Source organism: Phasianus colchicus, chromosome 7, assembly GCF_987193195.1.
Source record: "Phasianus colchicus chromosome 7, bPhaCol1.hap1.1, whole genome shotgun sequence".
Classification (NCBI taxonomy): Eukaryota; Metazoa; Chordata; class Aves; order Galliformes; family Phasianidae; genus Phasianus; species Phasianus colchicus.
This window is the reverse complement of record NC_143442.1, coordinates 15,338,199-15,355,870: the sequence shown is the minus strand read 5'-3', so window position 1 is coordinate 15,355,870 and position 17,672 is coordinate 15,338,199. Positions and strand designations below refer to the sequence as shown.

The following is a 17,672-nucleotide window of genomic DNA, read 5'->3' as shown; positions in this document are numbered from 1 at the left end:
CTTACTTACCATATGCTGGCTGTGAAGTTTTTCCAGAAGGGTGTTGTCTGTGCCTTTGGGGAATCGACTCTCTTCATTCACCAAAGCCAGCAGACCCAGTTTCTGCAGCCAAACAAGAGACAGGCTTTCACAGACAGCAAAAGCTTGAACTACATAGCACCAAGCCAAGAAACAGAGATTTGAACAATGTGGTGAGCAATAACCCACAAGTTATACCCAGCAAAGCTCAAACTGAAAGCATGGATACGCTTTCTTGAGCTGGGACAAGGGCTAAAACAGCTCATGCTCCTGGCAAGTCATAAAGGAAAGAGGATTTAAGCAGCTACTTGTTTTTAAAATCAAGAAACCCTATGGATGGCCCCAAGATAATCCACAAACACAACCATGATCCCTGGAATCTGTCCCAGACAGTTGCTCACCTTCTCAATAAGGTCCAGGCACTCCGCATTATCCATCCAGTCAATAGCTTCCCAGTTTATCCCTTCCCTGACAGTCAAGAACAAGCAGAAAAATAAGTGAAAAGGAAGAACCAGAGCCCTGAGCTGCAGGAGAGAAGTGGCTGAGAATGGCTTTCTCAGGACTGAGGAGGACTTGCAGGAGCTGGGCTGTCCTGTGCCTAAGAAAGACACTTGGGAGGAAGACAACAGGCAACAGGTGATTTTCTGATACAGAGGTCCTCCAGGTAAAGGATAATGTTAAGAAGACAGTGAAGGTGCTCCCTACAAGCCTTCAGCCCAGGTGTCATACTTTCTGGTCCACAACATTCAGAAACCCGTGGCCAACAGCTGGGAGCAGCCGAGTGGAATCAGTTCTTAAGAATGGAAAAAACTATCTACCTCCTAAATACAAGAGATAATCTTATTGCTTTAATGACAAAAATTCCAGCTCACAGCTTTAAATGCTTGCAATAATGGGCGTCAGAAAGGCTATATATTTTTTACCAAAAGGCCTCTTGGGTTTATTCTGAGAGCATTAAGTACTTCCAGAGTTGAAGGAAGTAGAGATTTCTGAAATCAGCGCAGTCACCATTGAGTCAAGTTGTCTCAGGTATCACAGATCACTTGTCTGACTGAATGACAAAACACATAGGGCTACTTACTAAACCCAAAGAAGCTGAGCAGGTACTGTGGATGATGAGCTTTAATCACATCACCCTACAACAACTTGAAGAGTAGTCAATAATAAAATGTTCTCATTCTTCCCAAAGTTCAGTCATGGAATTTAAACTCCTATGTAATCATCAGAAAAAAAAATCTTTTGTCACAATGCTACCATTCCCAACACAAGCTTCCTGAAAGAGTGGAGTTGGCCTGAGAAGTGAGTACATAAATAGCCTTGCAGTTTTGTAATCTTTAGAATTTCATGAATTGCCTATTCAGCTTCTCCTTTTACATGGCTGCTCTCATTTGCCCTCACTGACCCTACTCAATTGCTTCATTCACAAACATAAAGGCTTCTGTTTCAGAGCAAGAATTGAAGCAGTTCTCTAGCAGGCTCCTCTAGAAGCTGCAATAATCTAGAGCATCCCAGGTACTTTACAAAGTACAATCCAGCATGAAGCTCACAGAAGAAAAACAACTGTGCAGAAGGCCCCATGCTCTTTAACCTCAGGAAACAGTCTGATTAAAATCTCCTTGCTGAGGAAAAAAGATATTTTCACAGGATTGGAAACTCTAGATCAGAAAGAGCTGTCAGATAGCTACCTATCTACCAATAGGTAGCAATGAGTGGGTGAGTCTGGGAGTTGCTGTTACACCATACATGATACTGGAAGTTGACATGGGTTTCTAGAAAGACTGTGGAATTTCATGGAAGAGGGCAGCACTGTGTGCCAGACACAAGGTACATGAAACCACAGCCAACTATGGTACATCTTACAGAAAAGTTGAAAGGAGAAATGGGAAAACACTAGGAAAAAGTATCTGATGCATTTCTTTGTTCTTCCACTCTCCTTTAAACATCCATTTTCAGCTGATGTTGGAGAGAGGACAGGTTTTTTGACTAACTTTGTGCAGCTACTCTTCTGATCCTATCTTCAGCAAGTGACAGAAACAACCAACCTGACTGTAAGCAATGAGCTCAAATGGAGAGGCACAGAACAGGGAGACATATGTGTTCAGACATACTATCAAGGTAAAGTTTTCACAGGTCTAACAGAAGAGTCTAGTATATAAAGGGCTACAACTTTCAGGAAACCCATATCATGCTGTAATCGATTTGGACTGTGTTTCAGGTGCTGGGGAGGGTTTGCTGGCTAGACTGAGAGCCTGGCAAAAAGTCACTGCTCAAGCCAAGTTCTTTCTGGGCTAGACTCAGATTCATGAGAGTCACCGTTTGATAACGGGAGGGCTCAAAATCCTACAGTACAGACAGCTTTTGCTTGGAGACAAGTGACTTGTGCTGGCAAAAAGCACACAGATGGTGCTTAGAGATACACCAATGTCAGGGCTGCACCAAGGCTCAGCTGCCTTTCCTGCTTGGACAGCACAAAGGAGGAATATAGTCCTCCTTTCTACCACCCATGAAAGCAATAAAGGCCCTGCTCCTTTATTTGTCACCTGTTGTACTCCAGCTGCTCCAAGGAGAAGATATGCTTGTTGAAATATTCCTGGAGCTTCTCATTTGCATAGTTAATGTTAAACTGCTCAAAACGATTCACCTGTGGAAAGAAACAAAGATTTTAAAACTTGATAGTCTTGTCCTTGCTCTATCTCCTGCAACAGCTACAGGGAAGGTGCCAGGCCTGGAACAAAGCCAGAGAGCACAGGGACAAGGGTGTCAGGATGGACATGAGAAAGACAGTATGGAGAGGCCCAAGAGAACAGTTTTTGTAGCTCATGCTTGGTTAATGCAATAAACCTAAATGATAGTAAAGGATGCTAGAGGCAATCACATTTCTTCTCAAGACAAAAGAAACACTGTTCTGTAAAGGTTAGGCCACTGGGCTAGTCACTAAATAGTTGCTCACCATACATTCCTCATAATTGCAAACAGGAGCATTACACACCAGATTCTCAGCAAAAGGCAAAATGGATGTAACCAGACAACGTATGTGTAAGACTTGGACATCTACTTTGCATGCAAGTGCAAAGCAAGCAGGTATAGGTAATACTAAAGTAGCACTGAAGTAGTATTAATTGTATTTGCTTAAAGTTTGTGTCACAAACCATACCTTGAACATCAGCCTGCACAAACACAGGTACAAAAAATGGGCAGCTAAACAGATTTTGCCACTCCCAGAGGGAGGAGACAGCAGACAAGTCCCCAAATGCCCTATGCTATCTTACACAGGATACAAACCTACAAAACATCCTCCCTGCATCAACTGACCTCTCCAAAGCCAACACACCCTGTGAAAGACAAAATCCTGACCTGGAAGTTCTCGAAGCCAAAGATATCCAGGATGCCCACTGACTTAAAGTTTTCCCTGCCTTTGATCTTCGTATTAATCTTGCTAATGAGCCATGAGAAGCACTGGGAATACAGTGCCATGGAGAGGGAGTCCCGGGAGTCTGCTGCCTGTAAACACAGAGAGGAAAAAATGAATCACAGAGAGAACAGAAGGCATGAGGGGCACCAGGAATCTCTACAGGTATTCAGGTTCCTCTTTCGATGCCTCAGCCTCTGTATATGTACAATCAACATTCAAGATTGCAAATAGGCCAGACATGCACAAATGTACCATGTTTTACCTTTAGGTAACTGAGCTTGAAAGGCTGAAGGAAGTAGCAAATAAATAAATAAATAAATAAATAAATGAAATCACTACTATATTTTGGAACAGGTGCTGGCGTAGGGTAGGTGGCTCACAACTCACATAACTCACAACTAAGAGCCCACAGCAGTCATTTGCACCACTTGAGTCAGTATTTGCACTGACATACAAAACAGCATTAAAAAATAAATAAAAATATCATAGAAATCCTGATTCTTCGGTTCAGTACCATTGTAGAACAGTCAGATGGTGTCAGCTCATTTTTTCAAACCTGGCAGGGCAGAATCTAATAGAGTATTCTGTCACCAAGTTATCAGGTGCCTCTCCAAAACATCATCATCTCACTGGAAGCCAACCATTAGCCAGGACACATGTCCCACAAGGAGGTGAGTGGAGAGACCTTCCTGGAGCCAATCCTACATCCCATGCAGTGATCATAACCAAGAGAGAAAAAAAAAGAGCTTAAACTGAGAATGCTAACAGGGAACGGATAATTGTGCCTAAGTGTAGGGGTGAATGTCCAAAACTGAACTTCTGAACTCTCACACAGAAGGAACTGGAATGGGCTGGTTGTGCTTTTTGATAGCTCTTGGACTAAACAGAAGTGGCATGCCCCAAATCCTTCAATTAACAGAGAGACATGAGACAGAACCACAACATAAGAGGCTGATCATATGCTGGGCTTCCACACACAGGCTATTCAGATCAAGAAACCGGGACTTATGGTTCTGGGAAGAAGCGGAGGTCAAAAAGAAGGGTTATCAAAAGGAAGCGATCACAGAGAGAAGAAGGGAGCCAGGAAAGACCCAAGGTAAAGATCCTGACTGGATGAACCTGAATCCACCCCATCCCTCAGCTTACTCCCAAGGCCCACCAGCTGGATCCTCCTTTCCTCCCAGTCTCACTGGTACTCTCCCTCCTCTCTTCTTCTGGGGTAGCATCTGCTCTCCAGCAACCCAAGGTCTAAGGCACACAGCAACCTCCCCTTCTCCATATTTCAAAGCGCAGGCATGTAAGCCTTCTCCAGGTATCTCTGCTCTCCACCAGGTGATCTCTCTCATGCTTCAAGACAGGGAAGGACCCCAAGCCCTCTAGCACCTTTGCCTGCAGAATCCAAGTGGGGCCAGACCTCCCGATCCAGCTGTACAGCAAAACCACATCCCCCACAACATGGCATGAGATTCTCAAAGGCTCCTTTCACCCTCCCAGCCCTGCCCGCCTTCAAGCGGGTTCATCCATTCAACCCACTGAAATGTCAAAGCTCAAATGGGCAGCAAGCCTGCTACAGAAGAAGAAATCCTTGGCAGCAGCATCATCACATTCCCACAGTAGCAAGTGGGAAGAGGCGAACTGTGGGGAAGTGGAGGCTAAGAGCTGGTACAACCCCATAGGCCTCCTGGTTGGTGCAACAGGCTCACCTAACAAAGGCACCTAAGCCATAGCATCCACTTGTAGCAGGAAAAGAGGAGACTTAAAAAATTACTTATGTGTGAGTATTGAAGGAATCAAATTGTTTACTTTAGAGAAAAAATGAATACAAAGTGAAAAACTTATAATAAATTGAAGCTTGTAAAGTGAAGAGCTTGTCTGGGGGCTGTTTTTCAGCTCCAGTCTCCAGTGCAGCTGGAGCAAGTGTACTTAAAGAGGCTGTGAAAACACCTTTGGCAGGAAATCAGAAGCAAGGTTGGACTGACATCTGTCAGAGGGAACCCAGAAACACTGGCTTCTCTGCCAGTGCACGGGGCAGATCAATAACTCTTTGCTGTCTGTGCTAGCCCAAGATTTCCATTACAGATGTTTATTTTGCTATAACACAATGCTTATTGTGTCCTAGTAGCAGTAGCCCTCATTTCCCAGCGCCATGCCTCTTATTAATGACAAAAGATGATTTTCCAGTTATCTATGTAAGGACCTAAAACACCAAGAGTGCCCTCAAGTGACTAGTGGCACCACAACTTACAGCTGGTAGGAACAACGCTGCAATAAGCCACAGAGAAATACAAGAGATGAGCTCCAGCAGGCAGTACAGGTTTGGAGACAAGAACACAGAAATTTGGTGAGCTCTTCTGCCCATGAGGATACACAAACAAGCTACTGTGGGGTAACAGCCTAACAGCCACCAGATGGTTTATGGTAACTATGTGTCAGTTGTTACCTTCCAATAAATGCAAGATAACCTGGGAGTTCCGCAAGGCAAAAGCATGCATACGTGCAATGACCACAAAGCATCTGATGCACCCTCTGCACAACAGGAGCACAACCAATTCCTGGTGGCTGAAGGTGATCTAAAACTGGTATTATGCTTTGCCTGCCCCCAAAACCTAAAGAGCAGAAGAGGCAACAATGGGACATGATCTACTGCTAAGGGCAAAAGACTGAAGGACACAGCTGAGAGCTCAATGGGTTTAACAGGGAACTCTGAACCTGAGTGGGTGATAGAAGGCCTGGAAACATGGAAGCAGCAGAATACATTAGGATACATACCTGCTCCACAGTGAGGGGGGAGCTGATCTCTTCCCCACGCAGAATCATGGATCTCTGAGTTAGGACTTCAGAAAGCTGGAAGGCATCTAAGCCCAGGAGGTCACTGGCAATGTTCAGCACTAACAAGAAAGATAGACACACTTTTTTTTCCCCTGCATGGATCCACACCAGGGCAAGGAATCCACATTCTGCAGCTCAGCATGGAATTTACAGGGATTCCTCTAAGGCAAGCAACTAAGCCCCAGCAAGAGGAGCCCCTTTACTTAATTCTCCTTGGCATACCTGAAGCTGTGCGCTCACATACCTACTATAAGGCAGGGTCAATTCCCATTAGGGGCTGCAGAGAGACACGGGTTAAAGTCAGCCCTTCTGCTAACAACAGGAAGAGCAGAACACGGGGTAAAACTCAGCACCAGCAAAATATTCACTGAATGGGAAAGTACATTTTCCTAAAGACACAATAGCGCAGCATGAGATTGCTGAACTTGCGTGTCCAGAAGAAATTAAATTAATTTCAGACATAAAGCATTCATGATATATATTCATTACCTCCATTTGTCTAGGGACTCACTTTATCAGCCCAGCTCAAGCCAGCTATCTGTAACAGAGTGCAAACTAGCAGGTGCTTCAGAGGAAAATCTGAAATAGATTTATCTACGTAAAACTGTAATATGATGGAAAGTACCACAGAAATAGCAGGGTGGCAAAGTTTTTGGCTGCAGCAAACAAGAATGAGCCCAAACACAGCAACCACAGACACAGAAACAAAGGAGAAAATCTGCTTACCTTTAGAAAGGCCTCAGATAGACAGGGATTTCCAATGAGATACCCTTGCCTCCACTGCCAACCCTTAAGTGAGGTTTGGGAAGAGATGGATCCTGGCTCCATCCCTTCTGGTCACTCAATGCACTGCATACACCTGAGCTCCCCTGGGTTGGCCCTTGCCTTCCCATTAGGTGCTGGTGAGAATCACTGGTTCAGGCTGTGATTTAGCATTTCTGCTACAATCTAAAACCCCTCCTTGCTCCTATTTCTTCTTGCTCTTTCAAAGCAAAAGACAAACTGTGAGATTGTGAACTTGGTTTGAGAGTATCCAAGCCCAACCAAAACATACTGTGCTTGAAGCCATGCCTCCTGTGGGAATGGAGGCAAGGCTAAACTGCAGGGAATCCTCTGGCAAAGGCACTGTTGGCCAGGATAAGGAGAAAGAACTGCAGAGTGAACTTTGTTGGGGGTCTTATGGGTTTTGCACAACTAACCAAGTCACAAGGGTCTCACTTACCTGCTTTGGTTGTAACCTGGGCCCCACCAGCTGTCATAAACTCAACATTTCCCAGGTGAAGAGTGCCAGAAAGAAGTTTGAAGATGTCTCGGATCTCTTCAGAGCTGAAGTCCACCACCTTCATGGCAGTCTACACAAAACCACACAGCCAGTGTTGGCTGTAGATACAGCCAAAGTGGAACCACCACACTTACACCCTGAACTCTCTTCTCAGCTGACCTATAAATGCCATGTTGTCATTGAAAACCTCTGCTGTATTGGAGACACTTCTTTCCCTTAAATCACATCTAAGCAGGAGCTATTGAAACCCTGAGCTGCCTACTCTCACCTTGCCTATCTGATTCCACCTACATTACTAGAGCCTTTGGGCTGATAACATGCCACTTGTCAAACAAAACGTGATTTGCATATTCATCCTGATAAACTCATGACCTCTGGTAAAGTTACAGATGTTGACAGAAATCTGTGTGGCATTTCAGAATATGCCATTTGCAGGGGTGATAAAACTAGAACATCTCTGGAGAATGACTAAGTGTTCCCTTTCAAATGGTCAATGTGAGGTTTCCAGGATCAGGACATCTAGAGAGAGCTCTCAGGAATCACTATGGGGCAGAGGGGTGAGGATCATATTCCCCAGAGTCTCCATCATTCTAAATTATTATTCATCCTTGACTGCTTCCCAGACTCTCCCGTTCCTGTACATTAAAAACATTCTTTGAGTCTTGTTTTTACCATGAGCAGGTAAAAGAGCAGGTAAAAGAGTTCAGAGGTTGCTGAACACCATATTTTAGTGTAGGACAAATCAATTCTGCCTGTGATGTCCAGGTCCTGCAGCACACTTAGCCCATGAGATTGTGCCTGGGAATCTCAGGAGTATTAGAACAGAACTCACCATGACCTTAGTGAACATTTCTCCATCATTCAAGTTCTCATCATTCACACAGCCAGACTGGCTCAAGTACCGATAAGTCTCTGGCTCAGCGAGGGAGAGGCTCTCTGCAACAGCAAAGGAAGCAGGGGAAGAGAGAGAAAAAAGTTTATTTAGCAAACAGCCTTTTCCTTCTACTGTCTTGGCCCCCTAAAACAATGGGTATGGTCACCACAACGGGTATGTTCATCTAAGCAGATTCCACATGCCTCAAAGGGTGCACCAAGACAGTGACCGCACTGGGCGAGGGGGTGTGCAGGGACAAAGCTTGCAGTGATATGCAAAATGATTTAAAACGGTCAGACCCCAGGCTGCCTGCAGTCACAGAAGCACCTTACCATACTGAACTGACTTGGAAAAAAGAGAAAAAAAAAGATGAAATTCAATCTTGTTAAGCATACAGAAAAATAGTCTTAACTATATACACAATGAGCAATGACCTCTAAATTAAGTATTTCCACTTGGTTCAGAGAGCCACAGTAATATTTCTGAACATGTCTCAGTGCTGAGCAGCAATCAAAAACTGATTACTGAAAATTGCACAGAAAGAACACAGTGCAAAACATAAAAAACTGAATTAGGTCTCTGCGCATATATTTGGCATAACCACATCTTGAATACTATCTGCAGATCTGATCCCCCTTTTCAAAAAGAATAGAGGAGAACTGAAAGATCTACAGAGAAGAGAGAAAAGGATGATCAAGAGATAGGAATGCACTACAGACAGGGGAAGGGAAGCAGCCTGGGATGCCAGCTGATGAAAGGGAGACAGAGAAGAACAATTTGCTTAAGAACAGAATATATTTTCTGTGCTTTCTTAAAGTACCTACACGATCCCCACTGTTTCCCTTTGTTGCCAAGGCTTTACAGGCTGGACTTGAGAAGGGACTAAGCAATACCCCAGAAAATAGAGTTACCTTTCAGCTCCCCACTCACACCAGCCAGCAGAGCATAGAAGATGTGGTAATTCCTCTCTCCAGGGTTCTGGTGTACCACTCTGTTCTGAAACAAAGAATGCAAGCATAGTCAGAAGGAAGAGGCTGCACTTGTGGTTGCAAAGGCGGAGGGAAGATGGGATACAGGTAAATCTCTAGGGCCAATGCACAAGAGAGGCTGCCTCCAGCTCAACAGTGATGTTGCGTGAACGAGCTGTACATCAAGATCTTCTCTTGTGCAGCTGTGCTGCTAAGCATGTAACTCACTGAGATTGTGCCCATGGGGAAATGGAACCTTGCGGGTTCTGGCCCTGCTTTTCAGTGAGCCTGCAGAATCTGAAGTAAAAGTAAAGTAAACTGAATCAGAGCACAGCTGATGATATTTGGAGTTGTACCACCAAAAGCCCCTCTATGGAACCAAATTACTTGCTCTCTCCTTTTCCCCTCATTAAACCTGTTTTCTTAGAGCCTCTCTGGACTTTCTGGTTTTTATAAAAGGCATGAGAACAGGCTTCAATAGATACAGAACCTCCTATTCCTCCAACCACCCTCTTCCTCACTTGGTGCAGTTGTGGTAGTAACATCTGAAGAGCTGCTGTCTGCATGCTGCTCCCAGAGGTGGAGGCAACAGCATTGACACTGCTTCAACATGGCTATGGTAGAGGTGACACCTACCTTTTCCAGTAAATCTGAACCACACATCAAGGAGAAAGCATTCAAATGATATATGGCTATTCCTCACTTTTCCCTTTCCACAGAGGTATAATGTGCCAAAGAGAAATATAAAAGGGCAGGGTCCGATAGAATACAGGATCTGCATAATGGTGGGGTAATCTAACAAAAGATGAGCCATACCATGGCTACCTAGGGAGATCAGAGGGGCCACTCCAATCCAAGAGACTGCATTTCACATAAGTCTTGCATCAGATTGCTGGGTATCTGCAAGAGACAGCTATCTTTCATCTACCGACAGCACAAAGAGCAGAGACTAAACAATCCCAGCCTGTTATTTACAGCAGTAGTAAATTCATCTGGCTGCTGCTCCAGTGGAAATTGGTGTGGTTTGCAGTGATCGGCAGCTTTGAACACCAACATCAATAAATGCAGCTTTAGCTGCCCTATGTAGACAAAAGATGTGTCACAGCTTTTGGGATAGGGCTACGTGGGCAAACAAGGAAGAAAGTGGTCATGGCACAACATAACTGGACTACATCCACCCTTTCCTGTCCTTGATTAAGGTTTCAAGGTCCACTGGAGATGGGCACCCCAAAAGGAGGAGATGTATTTGGTGCTCTGAATTCCTGTTGTTCTCTGCATCCAAATATTGTGCAAGAGCTACTGACTTGCATTGGTTTTACCCTTCTAAATAATCACTAAATGGTGATGAGCCATTTCTGGACCCACCCCAAGATCCTCCTCCTCTCCACTCCCTCCAACCATTCCTGGTCCACCAAAGAAAAGGATACAGTCAGTGACTCGTCCGCCCTGGATGTGCCCATGCTGAGAGAAGTGCAGCTGGATGAACTTGCCAAAGCGACTAGAGTTGTTATTATAAACCGTCTTGGCATTTCCAAAGGCCTCCAGAATTGGGCTGTAAGAAACAATGCAATGAAGACGGCAGTGGTGATGTGATACCATTACAACAAAGCCTGTGTCCAGCCTTCTGCCATTCGTACAGCACAAACTGCTGTGTGAGATTTATTTGTTAAAGCACCAGTCTGGACAAGCAGGAAGAGCTCAAGGGCAAGGGAGGATGGCAAAAGAAATTTGTCATCACGTGCTACACAATTTTAAACCTTTGGGATTGACTTAATTAAATCAGACCCTGATCAGTGTGAGCAGATGGTGTTCGTTCCATTGAGGGCTTCCCCACCAGTATGGCTTCAGAAATGGCAATATCCTGGCAGGTTGTGTGCTTCGTACAGCAGCACCCCACAGAATGGGCTTGTAGTTTGTTAACGATGGTCAGGAACGCCATCTAGGGCAAACACTGTAGCTTCAAACCATCTCTTTTTTTCTTGTTTCTACTTCCTCTTTTGAAAGAGAAGCCAATTTCAGTAATCTCTTAAAATTACAGGCAAATATCTTCAAACAAACAGCACTACACTGATTGGTCGGGTCCTGGTCCTGTTACTTAAAAACATGATTTAGGTTGACACAAGTCACGCGATTTCCAAGCTGAAGCAGTACATACAAATTATATATTTGGGAACTTCAATCTAAGAGAGTTACATTATCCACTTCAGAAAAAAAGAATCTATCAAACTTCGGATGGGTGTCTCTTGGTCACCTTTCAGTCTCCAGGAAGATCATACAGATGGGAAGGGATGAGTTACCATGCAGTTTGGTTCTTGCACCAGGGAAAAACTTAATACCATTCAAGGTGACACACAGAACCCAGGATTAAAATATTCCATTTTGCAATGCAGCCAATTTTAAAATAACCTGAAAGCCTGACAAGCACGGAGCCTGGAGATCCTACAAGCACGGCCTGGATGTCGTCATGCTCGATTTTAAGATGTACACAGCTTTGAACAAAAAAATGACTGCAGTTGTTACCCTGAGAAATACGGGCTTTTTAAATGTCTCCATTTGTCTGCTGCGTGGTTCTTCTTGAGACGGATGCAGATAGGGGATTATTCAGAAGTTAATCGTTATATTATAGAGCAACAACTAATCACAACAAGTCCTGAGTCGTGACTGCGCCATACTTAAGAGCTTTTATTTTTTTCCCAAAGGTTTCCAGCTGCCCACATTGCCCTGCTGCAGGGAGGGATGTTATCCATATCCCCTCCATCCATGGCCATAGGGCACAGTGCCACAGGAAGATGTGAGACCAGGGCTGTGCTGTGACTTGTGGGCCAGCTCTCGGTTGGGCATGGCAGGGGAGCTGAAAGTTGAAGAAATACCAGCCTTGCTGGAGTATTGACCCTGCTCAGGGCCATCAGCCCAAACACAAGCACTGCCCAGAAGGTAGTGCCTGCAAAGTGATGGCTGCAGGTATGGAGGCAAAATGCACCTGCTCTCCAGGATGGCTTCCTCCACATGTGTGCTCTTCTCAGAGGCCGGCGCCCCAAGGGAGGTCTGGCTCATGGCTGATAGGAACTTCAGCAGCAGCTTGGTGCTCTCAGTCTTTCCAGCTCCACTTTCTCCGCTGCGGAGGAAGAGATGCATTGCACTCACAGCTCCAGGACAAATTGAAGTAACAGCCCTCCCACCCATGGCAGTAATGCAGCCAGAGAGCAGCTAATTCCCCCCTTTCTGACCTTATCAGGACACACTGGCTGTCGTGACGCTTCCACAAACAGCAGTAGCACTCGTTAGCGGTGGCGAAGATATGAGGAGGCAGCTCACCCAGGCGGTGCTGCCTGTACAGCTCTATGGCATCCGCACTGTACAGACCAGGGATGGGCCTGTAGGGGTTCACTGATGCCAGGATGGAGCCAATGTTGGTCTGAGGGGAGAAAACAAAACACAGCTAGGAAAAAAGGCTCCAGAAAAAAAAAAAAATAAGACTAAAGGAGGGTCAGGGGACACCTTCATGGCTCCACCCACTGCAGGGGGCCTGGATGGGTTCAAGCAGCTCCTGAACAAAGAGGGGACATGAAGACAAGAGACATTAAAGTGTGTCATTCTGCTGCTGCTGAAAAAATGCTGTTTGGAGTAGCTTAAATCACATGGTATAACCAAATCAAGATTGACAGCTGAAGGGTAAGGATTTCAAGTCAAAATATTGTGACATTTTCTCAATACTTTATTTTGAAAATATTTCATTTGAAAATACTTCAATTTAAGAAAAGAGTTTGTAAAGTTTAAAATAAAATACCTGAAACCAATTAATCCAATTTCAAACATTTTCTTTTGTGAAGTCAGAAGGAAATTCATTCTGGTTTTTGGTTCAGCCAGCCAGCTCAAATCCATTTATTCTCAGAGCTGCAGTACAGAGCAATGGTGCTATCTCCTAGCAATGAATCCACAATGTGGTCAATGTCCAGTTCAAATCCTGCTGCTGAGGTGGGGACCTCCTACACAGGGCTGCTGCTCCACTCCAAGAGCAGCCATTCTCAGCAGGGTGTCAGATGAAACCCTTGGTGCACTGCATAGTATTACTGCCAACCCATGAACTACAGTCATCACATACAGATAAAAGAATTTGCATGCATCCATTGAAGAAGCTGTAAGTGGAACATTTGGTGATGAGAAAGACACAAGCTTTCTCACTGTTATACTGTAATAACAAACTCTGAAGCCAGAAACCAGACTAATAAGATGCAATAGTCACCAAACTATTTAATAGTTATTTAGTACAGCAGCAATACAGATCACCAGGGACAAACCATCACCTGAGCCTCACTGCATTACCAGCAGTACCCACATAAGTGGGCAAGAAGGGAATAAGACCTGAAGACCCTCTGACACAGAGCCTTGTAGGCAGAAATACAGTTCACTGGTGACAGAAACAGTAAGAGAGCAGATTACCTTTGGTGCAGGCTATTGCTGTGCTCACATTTTCTGAAGAAGCTTAATAGAGTTGGAATAAAATTTCTTTGGAAATGTTCTCCAATTGCCATTCTCTCCCTCCTCCTTTTTATTTATCGTTATTATTTTAAATACTGGTTCTTCTGAGTTACCTTTCCTTCAGGTGATTTTGTTCTCCAGAGAACAATGATATTTCTCGCCTGTTTCTGATCTCCTTGATTTCCTTACAGACATTTTTTGCCCTGACCGACAGGCATAACTCCCCTTGGTAGAGCTTCACCTGCAATCTTGGCCTGCTACATTCTAGCTGTGAAGGAACATACTAAATACACACTGCGTGCAGGCAAAAAGTGACACCACATTTGAACACTAACACCTTTCCACACGGCTGGAGGAGGCACAGAGCTAGTGCTGATGAGGAACAGAGGGGCAGGGCTGTGGTGACATGGTCAGAGGCAGCAGTGTGCCATTTCTGGTGCCAGGCACAGTGAGAAGGGTACTTCATCCTCCTTGTCCCAGTGTGGGAGGTGCTTCAGAAACCAGGTCACTTTATTGACCATTTCCTGGAATACAGGTGCATACAGTTCGGTTGCCTTAGGAACAGTTGCTATGCAACACAGATTCACATTTTTCCTGTCATAATCTGAAAAATTCTGAGTACACACAGAGGATGGACAGCCAAGGTAGGGACAAAGCAGCCCAAGGCAGTCTTCACAACATTCAGCCTAAGCAGAGCACGCTGCTACCCAGCAGCCTCATCCTTGAGCGCTCTCCCTCCCTCATCTCTCCTCTGATGCCTGCCTCCTTCCTCAGGGCCTGGAGAGAAATCATGAGATGTGCTGGTATTCTGCTGTGCAAGGAGAGCAGAGCAACTCAAAAAAAACACAGCCACTTGTAAAAGCAGGAAAGTAGGCAACAGGTTTGCTTTCCTAGCTGAGTTCAGGAACGATACCCAACAACAGCCTGTTGTACTTTCCTGTCTACTTGGCCATCTATAACCTCTGAACAGCAACAACATGGAATCTGGGCAACATGTGTGCCAGCTAGTAAGTGACAGATGTTCATGGTGAATACACAAATCCTACAGGTGAAGGTCACATTTTGGAAGTTCCACATAGGCAAAGAGGCCCCTATAGTAAGAAAAGGATCTCATAGGGCTGATGGAGCTAGCAAGGCACAAAGCAGAAAAAAACCACCCCTTTTTATCCACATGAAACAATGCTCAGGAAACAACTTAAATCAGTGTTTCCCATGCAAACTGGCAACCTCAAAGAGAAACAACACTTGTCAGCCAGCAGAGCCAAGGCTCAGCTCAGCACTTACATAGATGTTACCCTGCTGATAGCGCTGGTGCAAGTTGAGCAGGATGGCAGCTTCGTGCAGGTCTCCCAGCATGGACATGTCTTCTACCCCACTGACGCTGCTCTGGTGCATGGGCAAGACTTTTTCTATGGAAAGGGAGGCCTTGGGGTACTGGAACACCTGGAGGAACAGGGACAAGAACAAATAAGAGCATGTCACCTAGGCATACAAGTCTGATTTCCTACAGAAACAAGTGGTTTTCTTTGTATTTCAGAACTGGAAAAGGAAATGAATAAGGCACAGATCCGTTCCCTATTTTTATAGCAGATCCTCCATTCTTGTTCCTACCTATTGGAGTTCCTTGGCCAGAATCCACACAGCACACTCCCTGCCTTTGCTACAGAATTGTCCCCTCACCTGGCACTGCCAGGACAGGTCAAAGCAGGGCTACCTGGCTGTTAATGAAGTCCACTTGGCCAGAGCAGGGCACCACGTAGACAGGTATTGCACACTGTGCTCAGTGTGAGCAATGGTGGCAGCTATTCCCAGCAGATCAGGAGCAGTCATGCACAGAAGCACAGGTGGGATCATGTCTCTGACTGCAGCATGGTGCGGGCTAAGCTTGTTCAGATCCCAGGATTCGTCCTGGGACAGACCTAGAGTCCGGTGGCTGTGTCAAGGGCAAAGGAAGGCAAAGCAGTTGAGAAGCCAAAGTAGAGATCTCCTGTGCATATGCTGGCATGTATGCATTTGATGTGACCTTCAAAGTGACACTATTAACCTCTATCACCACTCTGGAAGTATCCTGTCCTCTATCTATACACTTTTTCTGCCTCATTTGCTGCAACCTTCTTCCTGCTATAGTTTCCTCCTCCTCAATAGCCCATACTTCAGCTACTGGGTCATCCTCCTCACCTCCCTGCACACAACTGAGATGAAACTGTCTTTCCTCTCCACCATAGCCATATCCTAGTCCTCTTTTCCTCCTCCTCAGGCATGATGCTGGCATTTCACAAATGCTATTTCAGTTGCTTCCCACTCTCAGCTTCAGCGTGTGCCATCTCCCACCCAGCACCTCAGGCTGCATTAGATGGCAAAACCCAAGATAGAAAAATGAGATACTTCATACAGGCAGCCCACAGTAATCCTTGCAAAGAAACTGGGCCTCTCCCTCCCTTCTGGGGCACCGTTTCATCTTCACCCCTGCTTGTCAGCTTCTCCAGGTGCCGCCAAAGAACCCTACAGATCCCCTACAGAATAAGCACATCATCCATAGCATTGATCTAACTGCTTTCTCCCGCCCTCTCCTTGCAGGCTGCTGCAGCTGCTGCAGAAGGGCAGCCAGGCAGCTGGAAGCTGCAGACAGAATGAGGTCACCCTGCCCCCTCGCAGCATCATCCTCATGGAGCTGGGGCTGTACCCAAGGGGCAGGGAGCTCACCGGGAAGCAGGATGGGAGAATGGGACACCTAAATTCAGAATATGAGCTGCAGAGGTACGATGTGAACTGGACCATCAGGAGGAAAGCCACCATAGCACTCTCAACCCATGAGTCAGCAAACCCCTGCCTCTCTTCTCTCTGCTGACTCAGACAAATCTCGGAAGGGGGCAAGTCCAAAACTGCATGACATGACTTGTCCTTGCATCTCCCTGGCAATTACCCACTTACCACCGCACTGTCAGCAATTGTGGCCATTGGGCCAGACAAGAAACAATAAAAAAGATGTCTGGGGAAAAAGCTGAGTACACAAGTGTCCCAAAAGACCCTGGGTGTTTAGAGTACCTGTGCCAAGAGGTTGCTATGCATGAAAAATAATTGTGTGATGGGTCAGAGCTTGTTTATTTCCTCCTGTAGACAACACGTGAGAAAATGGGACCCTGAAGAGAAACTGGCCCTGAATGCAAGGCTAAATGATTAGCAGGACTAGATCATCATCTATTAACCCTGTCCTGAGATTCGTAGCTGGCTTTATACATCATGCCCATCTAAAGAAGAATCTGGTCCAAGACCCTTCCCACCTCCAGCTATGCCACTGAGAAGACCTTAATTCTCCCACTGCTCAGTTCCAGACCCTTCTATCAGCCCAGACATCCCCCCCCCTCCCCAGCTTTGCATATGTTGGGGCTGGGCTGGCTTGTGGTCTGCATGGCTGAGCTGACTCCTCTGGCTGAATTTGCCTAAAGCAAGAGAGAAAGCACAGACAAATTGATCTCTCAGCAGAGATGCCTCTGGAATCCCCCTTTCCCCACAACAGTTAATGTTTAAAAGGGAACATTACATGCATTAACAAGATCTTTATTAATTTGGGAAGAAAATATCAGCTTTTTGTCTTCTAACTACAAGCAAGCCATCAAATTACTACACAAGCACTTCACAACACAGCCAAAGATTTCCACTTTCTCTCCAGTGATGAATTGATTTTGTCTCAGATCAAGCCCACAGTCAAAACAAAATGACCAGGACTTGCTCCAAGTCCCCACAGTGATCAGGAATAAAGCAAAACCTGGCCAGCAGACAACCCAAGGTGGGGAGTGCCAACCAGGCCAG

At 45.5% G+C, this 17,672-nt stretch overlaps 1 protein-coding gene and 1 long non-coding RNA gene across 8 annotated transcripts in view; one reads left to right on the top strand and one right to left on the bottom strand.

Annotated features, from left to right (window-relative positions):
* Positions 1-17,672, bottom strand: part of LOC116232930 (unconventional myosin-X-like) — a 67,069-nt gene that overhangs the window by 40,697 nt on the left and 8,700 nt on the right. For 2 of the 7 annotated variants that reach the window (XR_016468208.1, XM_031599570.2), the window contains exons 3-15: positions 15,147-15,305; positions 12,611-12,798; positions 12,364-12,498; positions 10,811-10,935; positions 10,020-10,033; positions 9,327-9,411; positions 8,374-8,477; positions 7,482-7,611; positions 6,200-6,318; positions 3,373-3,519; positions 2,559-2,659; positions 420-486; positions 10-102 (exon numbers count right to left, since the gene is read on the bottom strand). Coding sequence is in view for 6 of the 7 variants with exons in the window: in XM_031599570.2 (XP_031455430.2) it covers positions 10-102; positions 420-486; positions 2,559-2,659; positions 3,373-3,519; positions 6,200-6,318; positions 7,482-7,611; positions 8,374-8,477; positions 9,327-9,411; positions 10,020-10,033; positions 10,811-10,935; positions 12,364-12,498; positions 12,611-12,798; positions 15,147-15,305 (1,467 nt within the window). In the remaining variant the exon portion in view is untranslated. Of the gene's footprint in view, positions 1-9; positions 103-419; positions 487-2,558; positions 2,660-3,372; positions 3,520-6,199; positions 6,319-7,481; positions 7,612-8,373; positions 8,478-9,326; positions 9,412-9,611; positions 9,642-10,019; positions 10,034-10,199; positions 10,227-10,810; positions 10,936-12,363; positions 12,499-12,610; positions 12,799-13,823; positions 13,921-13,975; positions 14,434-15,146; positions 15,306-17,672 lie in introns of those variants that run through there. The other 5 variants (XM_090143840.1, XM_090143841.1, XM_090143842.1 and 2 more) reach the window with 5 other exon arrangements.
* Positions 14,439-16,878, top strand: LOC116232932 (uncharacterized). The gene is made up of 3 exons (XR_004167835.2): positions 14,439-14,506; positions 14,637-14,869; positions 16,440-16,878. It is a non-coding gene; the product is annotated as an uncharacterized LOC116232932 (long non-coding RNA).